This window comes from Rhincodon typus, chromosome 9 (assembly GCF_021869965.1).
Source record: "Rhincodon typus isolate 14 chromosome 9, sRhiTyp1.1, whole genome shotgun sequence".
Lineage (NCBI taxonomy): Eukaryota > Metazoa > Chordata > Chondrichthyes > Orectolobiformes > Rhincodontidae > Rhincodon > Rhincodon typus.
Window position 1 is genome coordinate 58,233,474 of NC_063340.1, and position 14,533 is coordinate 58,248,006.

Below are 14,533 nucleotides of genomic sequence, written 5' to 3' on the forward strand. Positions count from 1 at the left end.
CGATCAACACCGTGCTGCATTTATTGGGAGCTGTGGAGGAGAGGAGTGATGGTGCGCGCACTCGAGTCTAGGCTCGCCCCCGGGCTAGGCGCGCTCCCTCGCCCTCGTCCCCGTGGCGTAGTGAGAGGCGGGGGCTGAGAGCAGCGGAACGCGGAGGCGGGGAAGCGAAGGGAAGGCTTGGCCGAGCTTGGAGCTCCACGCACACTCTGCGCCGGTACCATGAGCAGCGAGAGCTGCAGCTTGTCTCCCCAGCTTCAGGACTGCAGTACCATAGCCACTGAGGACACAGCATGGCGGGGGGAAGGAAAGGACTTGTTGCCCCTCAGAATACTTTTTTGGAAAATATTGTCAGACGTTCTAATGGTAAGCAGGAAGATGCTCCCTCTCGCTGCTCATAAAAGTTAGCTTTATTTTTGCAGGTGAAAGATTAGTAAGTGCATGTTTTTCTCTTTTAACAGTGTATGGGTTATATATGGGGTTTCTCGCTGTTCTTTGAGCTGACCCCCAAGCCAAAGTCTCATTACTGCTGTTAGTGAAAGATAAATGTTCATGCTGATGCTTTTAGTACAGTGTGAACGCAGCAGGGTCTGGAGTATTTGGGGCTGCTATTACACGTTATACTTGGATAGTAGACAGTACAAGCGCAGCAACTAGATTGCATGCCTTGACCTGAATTGTTTTCCTTCCTCACTCCCACCTCCTCACCACCACCTTTTGTTACGCCCACCACCCCCTCCTCTCCGGGAATCACGAAAACCAGAAGAGCTTTTCAAACACGAATGGAAATTGTGCATCCTGCAGTGTGGAAGAGCGGTGAACATTCAATGCACCAGGCAGGCAGCCTGCAAACGCTGCAAGTTTTTTGCAGTCAATAGATGTAAACTCTCTCCGGGATGGAGGAAGGAATGCAGCAGCTATGAATTTGGATGTCTGAAACAAATCACATTCTTAAAAAGAGAGATTTGAGCATTTTGGCGTTTCATTGAATAATAAGCAGGCTCCAACTGAGTCAGTTTCCAAAAAAAAAAGCCCCTCATCCCCCAAATCCAGCGCTCAAGCCAATTCGCTGTAATTCGGGCAGCATAAGGTTGATTTTCTTCTTGTTATTTTATCCGCACTAAACAAAACAGTGCCATAAGAGAAAAGCACGAATCTCCCCAGTTATATCACTTGTGTTTCATCAGAGTCAGCAGATTTGATAATTGAGGATATTGAGCGGAGGTTGAACGAGACCGATCTTTATAATGTTGGTATAGTATTAGTGTGCTTGTAGAGTAATTGCTTTAGGATAGCAATACTATAGAAATACGTACAGTAGACAGCGACACTACACGATAAAAGGGATGCACTGTTTTTGAGGTAATAGTCATTTCGGTTTAGTGTGTTTCTTTTAATTCCAGGGGTTTTCTTGCCTCCGTGTCTGGAAAGGAATCGTCAGATTGTTTGAAATTAATTTTAAAAAGGCACATACTTAAGGCATTTCCACAAATATCCATGCAACCCGGTTCCAACTTAGATCTGTTTGCAAATGAAAATTTAGGGTGAAATATTCCGAGACCATGATACAAATTTTATCCAGGTGTCAAGTTTTATCTCAACACCTTATTAGACTTCGCAGCCGCGTTTCAAGACCACGTTTAAAAGGAACTATTTGAACAAATTATCTCTTCAGCACTAGCTTTCTGGGATTTAGGATATGTTTTACAAACTTTATTTCCCAGGGAGATCATCAATGTTGTGTAGTTCTGAAGTATACAGATTGTTTTTGACTCATGTAAAACCGATCAGCCTGAAATAAATCTGTCTGATGTTTGCAAATGATTGGGAAACCCTTTTGATGCTATATTGAGCGTAATTCTGTTCTCCTTGGCTTATGGTTAGTGAGCACTGAGGTTTTGTGATCTTGAGGAAATCTAAGATCAGTGGTACTCTGGAGTCCATTGAAAGATCAGTTATAGATGTACAGTAAACCAATAAAACCAACAGGGCTTGCTTAAAGAAATGTAACATTTTTGTCCCAAATTGTTTACCAATTGTTTGTTTTAGATCTGCCTGTGAAGATAATTATTGAAATGTGTTATGAATGGTTTTGTGGGTGGTTTTGAGTTAGTCGTAGAGATCTACGGTACAGAAAAAAGCCTTTCAGCCCATCAAGTCTGTGCTGGTCAAAACACCTTGTTAATCTAATCCCATTGTCCAGCACTTGGCCTGTAGTTTTGTATGCCTTGGCCATCTAAATACTTAAATGTAATGAGGGGTTCTGCCTCTACCACTCTTGCAGTCAAACTAGATTTCTACCGTCTCCCATCTCCTCTAAACCTTCTGTCCCTTACTTTTAATTTATGCCCCCTGGTGACTGATCCCTCTGACAAGAGGAAACATTCTCTTCCTGGCTATCATGTCAATGCCCCTTGTAACTCTATACATCTCAATCCTGCACCCCCCCTAGTCTCCTCTGCTCCAAGGAAAACAACCACAGCCGATTCAATCTCTCGTTGTAACTAAAACTTGCCAGCCTAAGCAACATCCTGGTATAATTTCACAAATTATAAATTAAAAATATTTAAGCATAGATTACCGAATGATTATAACTGGTTTTATCCTGAAAAAGGATAGATGCAAAAGATGAGAATGGAATCAAACGTTTTTTCTCACCTTCAAGAACCTAATACTAGCATAACATTTGCTGGACCATTCTGTGTAGCTATCAGGAGATAAGTTAAGTTTCAACGCTTCCGTTTTATTTTAGGTAAATCATTTTGCCCCCAATTTCTGTGATGGTAATTAATGAAGAGCTTAATGTTCTGGTTATTACTTTTTTTTGTGAATCGGACAAAAAAACATTACTTTTTGATTCCATTAACCTGTGTCAAGAGATTGTAAACAGATTATATAAATACGAACTGATTGACCAAATGATTATTCATGAATGAGAAGTCACATTCCTAGCAGATTAGAAACAATAAAACCTAAGTACTTAATCAGATTCTGTGGGCTCGGTTTGACTTTACCTTGCAAATGATAGTTGATATTAGACTGGAGTTTACGAGTTGATTAAAGAACTTGGTTGAACCCCGTGCTTTATTCAGCTCCCCATATCTATTATACAGCACAACAGAATATCTATTTTAACCAAAACTGCTAACGTTTTGATCTAAATTAAATATTACCCACTCCGGCTTTGTTTGTGATTGTGCGCAGATTGTTTAACAAAAACTAAAAACAGTGTTTTATTAACATTTTCTTATAGAACAAAGTAATAAGTGCATGACTGTTCGTATCTCTAAATATAACTCTCATGGGTTTTCCTTGATGAAACATAAACAAGGATATTGTCTTTTCAACAGTAACAAATCTACAAAATTCACGTTAATGTCATTTCAGATAATTGCATATTGACTTACTGTTTAGTAATGGGCAGTCTTTATAAGTTATGGTTGCCTCACTTTGGCAGAAAAAGTAATTTAAGACTAGATAGAAATAAGTTGATGATTTGCAAACATTCAGCAGTACTGAAAGAGATAGGAGCAGTGACAGAAGGTAGAACAATAAATAGGAATTAAACTGTAGTGCTTACTCTGTGAAGCCTACGGTAGCAATTTTCTGTTGAACAATGATGAAACCAATTGATAGATGCTGTCTGCTGTTGAAGAGGTCTAGCATTTGACTTGTGTGATGAAGTACTCATGTCACTGTATTGAGTTCAGTGATTTGAAGGGTTTTAAAGGGTTTATCAGCTGAGTAAAGAACTGTTTATGCTTATGTCATAATTATAGTTGTTTTAGCCTTTCTGAATGTATTCAGAGGGACCTCTCCAGTATAACAGTTGAACAGAAATATTAACATTTAAATTTTGTGTTAATTCTTCTTGATATTTCATCAGTTTTAATCAAAGGGAAGAGATTTAGATTTAGTTCCATAGACAGATCTCAAGGTAAATTTTCATGGTGGGTAAATAGATAGAATGTTTGCACTTATTCTACACTAATTGGATTCAATTGCAATTGTTTTCTCTGTTTTATCTACACCTTTGTCCCGTTAAAGTTCAAGTTCTCAGTGTGGACACATTTCCTAGCTGTATTTTTCACAAGTTACAACCCAAATGCCAAAACCTATGTTGATGTCTTCAAAATGGCTCACGTTCTTGTTCTCATGGGTTTTCCAACACTTGGGAAAACCAGCAGTATGGCCTTGACCACTTCTATTTCCATAATATTTTCCAGTATGTCCCCCATATCTATTCCTAGTTCCCCATCTCATGCAGTTGGTAGCTGCTTCTTCAGTCACAAAGGGTGTGAAATTTGACCTGGTTGTGCCCTTTATAGGAGCAGAAAACGGAGTGCAGAGGCTCAACCTTTGACATGATGCAGAAATGCATTCCTTGATATATTGGTTCTGGTGTTTGAAAGATAGCCGTAGTGACAGGCCAAATAAAGCTATTAGACTCCTCGAATATACATATGTGGATTTTAATACACATTTCAGAATCACTTTGCAAGTTCTACCTATTCACTTTTATCAGTTTTGCACTGTGGAAGCACAACTCTACAGATGTCTAGTCAAGAGAAGGTAAATCTTTGTTTAGTAACCTTTTGAAACCATACATTATCTTAATGTGGAGTCAGGAGACATCTGTTGCGAGTTCCTTTCCCAGGCAATTTTCAACATCATTGCAGCCTACCATTTACCTCCGCGTCACTGAAGAATTACCCTTGTGGTTGTCATCCACAGATCCCTGGACTTGATAAAATAAGACCAAAGGCCCAGTTTGATTCAGATTTAAGCGGTGGGGGGTGGGGGAACTGTTCTCTTTCAGGTAGCATTCGCTGTACCCAGTTAGTTCTTCGTAAATTAATGTGCATAAATGATCTTCTGTCATTGTGTACCTGCCCAGTAATTCCACTTGTATCTCTTGGTCACTATTGTCAAATCCTTCAGAAGGCCCATCTCTTTGATTATGCTTTTGTCTCCTACCAGTTTTTCTTAACAGTCTTTCCCTTCCTGAATGGCATCTTGAAATTTTTTGACCCACTACCCTTTCTGCCTATGGAGAATACTATAGAAGTTATATTTTCTCTCTTCTCTCTTTGCTTTGTGAAGAGTTATATTTACAGAGCTCCACAGGGCAGTGCTATGCATGTTTCTTCAGTAAGATAAATGAAGGAGGATAACATGTTCCCAAGGAAGTCAGATACTCAGCAATGAGCAAAATGTGATAGGATTGAAAACATAATGTTTACCTTCCTTTCTCAGACTTTAATTTTTGTATTCCTTATTATGTAGTTGATATAATATAGCAAGAGCAGATAATAATAAATTTGCTGTTGTTGAAATTGTCATTTACAAGGGATCTTTGAAATTACATATTTGGATGAATTTACAAGTTTCTGCTGTGCTGTTGACTGTTTCTAGATGGTTGTGGAGAGTGTCTGCTTTCTCTAACGTAAACGTAAAATAATTGAAAATAAAAAGTTTCTCTGATACTCAACAGATTGCCTCAATGGTTCTTTGAAGTAAATGGAAATAAAAATCAGGAGAGATGTTAAGGGGATGCTGATTCATTGGAGACCTTACACTATCACACAAAATCAAAATGACTTCTGTTGTTCTCAAGCCCAATTTACCATTCAACGCAGTGATAATCCTCCAAACATTGTTTACAAAAACGACAGTACAACAAGGTTTCAATGTAGATAAAATATCATGTTCTTTAGAAATCGATGAGCTCGATATTGCCATTAAAATAAAATTAAGGTTAATGCCACTTATTAATTTATATGGAAAGAGTACAGCAAATATCCAAAAAAAGCGCTGTCCAAGTTGTGCTGCTACACCATTACCTTTGCAAAATCACCATTTCACTGACTGCCTCGCCACTGGAATGTGTTACAAGATGTCACATTGCTGTATTTATGTCACAGTTGCAAACTAAATCACTGCAGTTTTTTCAGATTTGTAATTGCAAGCCTTGTAAAGTACCCCTTTAACAATGTGCCAAATGTTAATGCCAAACAACCTCTGTGGAGGCTGAAATTTACCTGTTGTAAGTATGGTGTTTCATTCTTTGGATTATATAAATTGTTTTTGAAGATTTTGAAAATGTCAGATTTTAAAATTTTTGTTTTGTTCCTTTTTCCTTTTTCCCTTAAACTAATCCTTCTTTTTCTCTTTACGTTTGGACCTGATTTGCCATTGAATTCACCCTCTTTTAGTTCATATTCTTCTCTCTATTTCTACATCCCAATAGAAAGACTTGTATTTATATAAAAGCTGAAAGAACAGCAGATGCTGTAGATCAGAAATCAAAACAAAAATTGCTGAAAAAGCTCAGATCTGGCAGCATCTGTGGAGAGAAATCAGAGTTAATATTTTGGGTCGAGTGACCCTTCCTCGAGTTCTGTTATCATCTTATGCTTTCTGCAGCTTAGTGAACAAAACTCTTTTGAGCTAAAGGTTGAGGAACAAGTTTAACATGCTGTTACATATCCTGCAACAACAGAACCTGACCTGATGTAACAACAATTTTCCCAGACAACTCTAAGGATTGTTCTGACTTCTGCTGTGTATTTATAAGAGGACTGTCTAACAATATCTCAAGCAGGTTTCTGGCAGTTGTGTACTGCTTTGGAACATCATCTACAAGACAACAATGGCACAGTGTCAATATCTGTGGCTCACAAAGCTCATGTGTTTCTTCGTTTATTTTAACTGAGTTTAATTCCAGGTTTGTTCAACCTGGGTAGAAGACAGCTTTGTTGTGTGTGTTCCTTTTTTAAATAAATAGGTCAACTTATCAAAAAGATTGACCATGCAATGATTTTGTACAATCTTTTGCAATTCTTTAACAGTGTTGTCCATTACATTATTACTGTAGCTGCTAGTTACTTGTGATTAATTTGGAATTTAGATCTAGCTAATTGCAGTTCTGTTCATAAATAGATAATGGATGCTGGCCACTATTGGATATGTGTTATAATTACTCATTCATGTCTCTTAATATTTTTGTTAATTTAGTAAAGTGGTAAAATGAGAAGTAAAACATGATGATAATTGTTTGGTTGTTGTGTACTGCATGTGCTTCACTTGCCTAGTTTGCTACTTTTGGTTGTCTGCTAAACACGAATGCAACTTGGTGAAAACTGTCAGACATCAGTATCATGGAAATACCAGAAACACAGTTACTGTTGAGTGTTGTTTGCACATTCTACCTGGAGAACTGTTTGGGTCAAGCAGAACAAAGATAGCCCAATAATAACAATTCAAGAGGGCATATCATGGCAAAGGACAAATATCATAAAACTGCATTCCAGATTGAGAACAGGGTTGGTTATGACATGTCTACTAAGTTTCAAAGCTCGGAGCAGTAACTAACAAAATCAAAAACATTGCTTTGCAACTGCTGGACAAAATTTTTAGAAGCTGCAGGAAGATACTACAATTCCAAACTTTGCTGAGAGAGAGTGCAAAGTTTTGTCCTCAGTAGTGGTAGACATTTATGTTGATATACACTGAAGTATATTTACTTGTATTTGTTTGAGGGGCTTTCGAATGAATTAAGTGCCTGTGGCTAAAATGTTGCTACCATAGCTGCACCTGTGACAAGTCATTGTATCGCATAACATCGTTCTGTGGGATTTAAAAGATTCTCTAAACTGACTTTTTGAATAGAGAACACCCTTGTTGAATGCTGTGAAATAAAAAAAAAGCACATCTTGTGGCTGTCATGGAGTCTTAGAGTCATACAGCAAGGAAACAGACTGTTCAGTCCAACTTGTTCATGCTGACTAGGTTTTCTCAAACCAACCTAGTCCCATTTGCCTGCATTTGGCTCATATCCCTTTAAACCTTTCATGTACCTGTTCAAATGTCTTTTAAATGTTGCAACTGCACTGGCATCTATCACTTCCTCTGTCAGTTCATTCCATATGTGAACCACCCTCTGTGTGAAAAAGTTGCCAAGGTCATAGTTTTAGTCTAAGTGGCAGATTTAAAACAGATGAGGAGAAATTACTTCTGTCAAAGGACCATGAATCAGTGGAATTCACTACCCCAGAACATGGTGGATACTGGGACATTTGAGTAAACTTAAGGAGGCATTAGACAGATTTTTAATTAGTAATGGGGTGAAGGGTTATGGAGAGTGAACAGGACAGTGGAGTTGAGACCGCGATGAGATCAGCAATGATTGTATTAAATGGTGCTAATTCTGCTCCTAATTCTTTTATTTTTAAGACAGATACAAAGTAACTATTTAACTTCTCTGCATTTCCTTTTTCCCCATTATGAATTTTCCTGATTTCTGCCTGCAATTGACCCACATTTGTCTTTGATATATTTTCCTTTATATATGTTTATAGAAGCTTTCACAGTCACAGTTCATTTTTAAGTAACATGCTATTTAACATTCATAGTGTGCTCTCCCTTTGAGTTCCTTGGCCCTCCGTTACAGAATTCTAAAATGCTGTTAGGTATACTACTATATGAAACCTCTTCTGTTGTTCTTGAACTTCCTCTGTGGGCCATGTTTGATTGGAGGCCCCCACCCCGCACCCCCAAACCGAGCCTGAGCATCGTAGACACGTACAGCTTGGATAAATACCTTTCGGCCCAATGCGTGGAAGGGTGATCCACAGTATAAATGCAAGGGAATTCTGCTGTCATCTTGTGGCTTCTAAGTTTTGTCCGGCAGTTACAAGTAGCGCTTCTGGTTTTGTTAATTATTACTCCGACTGTTGAAACACAGGACACATGTCATAACCATCTCCGTTCTCAGTCTGGAATGCAGTTGAATAGTCAGTGGGGAGAGGGGTTGAGAGGTTGGAAGGATAGAAGGAAGGGAAAGAGATGACTTTTCAGTCCCCATCTTTCCTAATGTCCACTCGATTGGTCAGGAACTGATTTTATTTGAAGATCCTCCACTACACCTAGAGGGGGCAAGCAGGGTAGGTGTTTGCTGGGCTCCCTGGATTATTCCCAGCAGCAGGGTGATGAGATCCCTAAGTCGCCTCAGTCGGTAATGGGATAGGATGTTTGGCCAGAATTTATTTCCTGTTGAGAATTTTCTTTTTGTGGATGCAGGAAGATGCATGACACCACTCCCCTAAGAAATGCCCTTCCCATCTCCCAGTTCGCCACCAAGGGCAAATTTCCCCCATCCTCTGACCCATTCATAACTTTAAAAACTTCCATCAGGTCACGTTTAATTCTTCATTTTACTAAATGAATGAAGCCCAGACCTTTCAAATTTCTGTTTCTCTGTCTTCTTGACAGTGGATCTCAAAGCCAAAATGAGACATCTATGGATTTTTTTTAAGCAATGGCCAGCTCTCTTCACCTCCAGAGAGTAATATGCAGCATTCATGAGGTCAAAAGTGCATCAGAAGATGAACAAGCAGTTTATGTGAGCAAAAAGGTTTTTTTCTCCATTGATGTGATGCAGAAGGCTAATGCAAGTTTGTGCCAATTATGTTGGCAGCTGCCACAACACTGTTATTATATGACTTGCACTGACCTTTCTACTTTTTACCAATCTAGAAACCGAAGAGGATGGCTGCTGTAGGACAGGGGCTATTTCCTTGATACCTTACTGATGATATCTCTCACTAACCCCACCATATATAACAAACAAAGATACAATCAAAGCTACAGGGCCACCAGGAATATCATAAAGTATGCGGCCAGCAAAACAGCTTGCAGCTAGGGAATCAGAGGGCAGTAAATAGAGCAGTGGACTTCTGATGAACTATCTAATCCCGTATCTCAATATTAACCATCCTCATTATTCCCCTTCAGCAGTCCCTTTATTCTGCATTGAAAATTAAAGAAAAAGTCCACCATCTCTCCCAATGTACGAGCAGAAGTTATAATCAAAAATAGTTTAGACCAAAGTATCAAATGTGGTAATTGTGATATCTTTAACTTCAAATGCAATACTATAATGAGTTATAGTTTCACCCAATGGACATTTCTTAAAAAAAAAACGTTGACTAACACTGCTGCCTGTATGACATTAGAGACTGGAAATCATAGAATCTCTGTAGTATGGAAGCAGGCCATTCAGCCCTTTGAGTCCACACCGATCTTCTGAAGAGCATCCCACCCAGATCCACCCTACTACCCTATCCCTATAACCCTGCATTTACCATGGCTAATCCACCTAGCCTGCACGTCCCTGGACGCTATGGGAAATTTAACATGGCCAATCCACCTAACCTGCACATCATTGGACTGTGAGAGGAAATCAGAGCACCCGGTGGAAACCCACATGGACATGGGGAGAATGTGCAAACTCCACACAGACAGTCACCCAAGGCTGGAATCGAACCTGGGTCCCTGCTGTGAGGCAACAGTGCTAACCACTGAGCCACCATGAGGATTGGAAAACTACCCATGTAACACCTTTATTTGAAAAGGGAGAAAGACAAAAATAAGGGTAACTATAGGTCAGGTAGTTTAACTGTTATTGGGAAAATATGAGAGTCTATTTTAAAGAATGTAATTGCAGACCATTTAGAAATACACAGCATGATCAAACTGAGTCAGCATAGCTACATGAAGGAGAAATCACGTGTGGCAAATTTATTAGAATTCTTTGAAGAGGTAACAAGTAGTATAGATACAAGGAAGATAATGGATGTAGTATAATTGGATTTTCAGAAAGCATTTTGTGAGGCATCACACATTAGGTTATTTAAAAAGTAAAAGCCCAAGGTGTTAAACAAAGTGTATTAGCATGGATAAAGGATCGGCTGCTTAATAAAAGCCAGAGAATTGGGCTAAGGGGGTCATTTTCAGGATGGCAACCTGTAACCAGTAGAGTGCTACAGGAATCAGTGCTGGGGCCACAAGTATTTACAATATATGTTATTGACTTTGAGGAAATTGAATATTCTGTAGCCAAGTCTGCAGATGACACAAAAATACATGAGAAGGCAAATGGTGAGGATGACACAGAGTCTATAGAGGGATATAGACAGCTAATGCGAGTGGGCAAAAACTTGGCAGATGGATTATAATATGGGAAAATGTGAAATTATACTTTTTGGCAAGAAGAAGAGAAGAGCTGAATATTATTGAAATGGAGAAAACCTGCAGAAAGCAATGGAAAAGAGGAATTTGGGAGTCCTTGTCCATGAATGACAAAAAACTAGAATCTAAGTTTAGTGGGCAATAAGGAAGGCAAGTGAAATGTTAGCCTTTATTTCAAAGGGAATGGAGCGTAATAGTAGGGAGGTTTTACTCAAACTGCAAAGGCACTAGTCAGACTACAGCTGGAATAGTGTGAACAGTTTTGGGCCCCTTATTTAAGGAAAGATATTCTGGTACTGGGGACAGTCTAGAGGAGGTTCACCCGACTGATACCAGGTAAGGAGGAACAGTTTTACAAGAAAGAAGTTGAGTAGAATGGGCTTGTACTCATTGGAGTATAGAAGAATGAGAGGTGACCTTATTGAAACATAAGATTTTTAAGGGACTTGACAAGGTTGATGTAGAAAAATTGTTCCCCTTGTGGAAAAGTCTAGGACTGGAGGCCATAAACTCAGAATAAGGGGTTGCGCATTTACAACTGAGATGGGGAGGATTTGCTTCTCCCAGAAGGTAGGACTCTGTGGAATTCTTCAATGCAGAAAGTTGCTGAGGCTGTGCCATTAAGTATATTCAAGGCTGAGATTGACAAATTTTTAATCAGTGAGGAAATGAAAGGTTATGGGGGAAAGGTAGCAAAGTGGAGTTGATGAGCAGATCAACCATGATCTCATTGAATGGCAGAGCAGACTTGAAGGGCTGAATGGCCTGTTTCTGCACCCATGTCTTATGGTCTTATGTTTTCTTGTTGTGCCTTCAATAGAGCTGGTGGAAGGATGGTGCTGATCACATGAATACCTTTCACAGCAGATGGATTATAATGTGGGAAAGTGTTTGAGCTGACATTCTGGAACCGCAGATCGTATAAATTAATGATCTGGCTGTCATTTGAAGGTAGATGACAACCTGTTCCATTTCTATGGTTGCTCTGGCTCCCACCTTGAACATTTTTGCTGATCTACGAAAGAGCAGATTACAGAATACTTTAGGATGTTGTTTGGCTGATTGGTGTAGACTTGATGGAACTGAATGGCCTCTGTGAGGACTGTAAGGATTCTTTTTTCTTTTCTCCCCTCCGCCTTACCTCTTCTTCAACCAGATCTTCTAGAGCAATGTCTGAAATTCAAGAACAAGTTGGGTAGATTGGCCATGCTAAATTATCCATAGTATCCAGGGATGTGCAGGCTGGGTGGATTAGCCATGGGAAATACAGGGTTTCAGGGATAGGGTAGGATGTCATTTTGGGTGGGATGCTCTTTGGATGGTTGGTGTGGACTGCTTCCACACTGTAGGGATTCTCTGATTCATTTAATAATTCCTGTATTTGCAGAGTACATACAAACTAAATTCACCTCAGAAAGCTATGGCTCATCCATTTCAGTTTAAGCCCTCTTTCAATGGACTGAAAAGTTTGTTGCTACAAAACAGCCTTTCTGGCACTATGATGGACTGTTACAAGTTTAAACCCAGAATTTTACAAACAGAAAAACTTGCAAAAGACGTACAGGCCTGTTTTATCTTGCATACTTTGAAAAGGATGATTGATATGACCAGTACTTTCATTTCCAAGTATTACTGTATTTTAAAGTGGTTTGCTCTCTGGGAAATCTCATTCCTTTAGGTTTAAATTGTTGCTGAGGATTTAAGATAAATCTTTCACTTCACCTTCCTGATCCAGTCTATTTTTTTTAAACCTGTCATTATTTTTCTTTCTCTACCTGATTTGACATTGAAATGTAACTTATACTCCCTGGTTTACTTATGGACGAGACCAAACCAGACCAGCCTCCACAACCTCTGCCAAAGTATTGTAGGAGGATGGCCTTGACCTCAACTTTTATATTTATTTAATGGTAAAGTTAAAGTGCTGTGCTCCAGATGTGATTTGATTGGTCCACTGCTAAGCTTTAATCAAAACACAATTTATTCTTACAACACAGTTGAATTACAAAAAAAAGGCATAACTTTACTCTATTGAAATACCTAATAAGATAATGTATTATTTAATCATTAATCATCAACTGCTCCAATATATGCAGCATCCCATAAACACAGCTTTTGGCAAAAAATGCAATTCAGCAAAACAGGTATGATTCCCATGTCCTGTCTTTCTCCAGGCCAGAAGAAAGAAACAATCTGCCTCTTTTGATTTTTAAGAGGAAGCCTCTCTGTCTAGGAGTTCACCCTAGCAGCTTGCAGCAGCCAGCAGAAACCTTCGACTAACTGAATGCAAAACTACCAGCCTTTCTGGGTCTGCGTGAGCCCTGACTCTGCCACTCATGATTCTGTCTCAAAAGAAAATATACCCAGGGAGAACTCCAAAGCAGTTCATCAACTGCCTGTCTGAAGGAGACACTTCAACACCTCTGTGACAATATTCCTCTTCAAGAAAAATAGACAGAACACATCTCTTAAGGGCACAGTATTGTCACTGTTTGGACACTTCCTGGTTTAGGCTCCATAAAGCTTATTTGACATACTCAATTTCACTGGTTTAGCAGACACACAATTAATTTTCCAGTCCACACAGGAATTCCCTAAGCAGGGTATAATATTATTTCCCTGCTCTACTTAAATGAAATTTCATTCAAAGTTTCATGAAAATTAAACAAGTAGAGGCAAGTCTTGTTAATTAATGAAAAGATGGAAAAGTAGAATTAAGCTTCTAAATAACCAGACTAGTTGGGGTCAGTTACATTTTTATTCAAGTAAAAAGAATGTTAAATAACAGGTAAGTTGAGGTATGTAGTTGTAATACTTGTTTTAAATGGGAAAAGTACATGTAGCATTACACTGAGAGTGTCCGATTAAGGGCTTGATCTCTCTGTGTTTATCAGGGTTACAAAATATTACCATTTTGGAAACTACACCAGAACACCTCAACACTTAGTGTGATGCAGTATTTATCAGGGCACAGTGGATTCCTTCCATCTCTCTCACTATGCTAACATTAAAAGCATTGATGAAACTTAAGTGACAAAAAAAAATTTCATTTCTATTAAATGTAGATTTACTGCTTCATGAAAGGAAACAAGATCTGTTATTTCAGATTGTTTAAGAGTAACTTGCAGCTTTTGGAAGTTCTGATTGTGTTACCAGCAAAATAATTGTTGAAGTAACCACTAATGACTAACCACCATGGGTAGATAATTTACATTAACTTCACTGTGGCTAACCACAGGCTTCCTGGTTTCACTCTTCATGCTATTGATTATAGGCCAGTTCACTCTAGGTGCAAGTATCTTTGCAATAATCTGATAGGTGTTCATGACTGTCAATCAACCTTTCTGGCATCGAATACTATGACCATTGTGGGGTTTCATTCATTTGGGTTGTGAACTGTTTTATGAGATCAAAAATATAATTTTAATGCTTTTATTTTCCCCTCACTTCCATTAGTTATTCCCCAAAACTTAAATTGCATTGGTTAATAAGATGAGATAATAAG

At 38.8% G+C, this 14,533-nt stretch overlaps 1 protein-coding gene across 1 annotated transcript in view; it reads left to right on the forward strand.

The window, feature by feature from the left end:
• The first annotated feature begins 290 nt into the window (after window positions 1–290).
• The window catches only part of kcnh1a (potassium voltage-gated channel, subfamily H (eag-related), member 1a), a 229,257-nt gene continuing 215,014 nt past the window's right edge, over window positions 291–14,533 (forward strand). Inside the window, exon 1 of the mRNA XM_048601104.1 lies at window positions 291–363. Within this exon, the coding sequence (XP_048457061.1) occupies window positions 291–363 (73 nt within the window). The remainder of the gene's footprint in view (window positions 364–14,533) is intronic.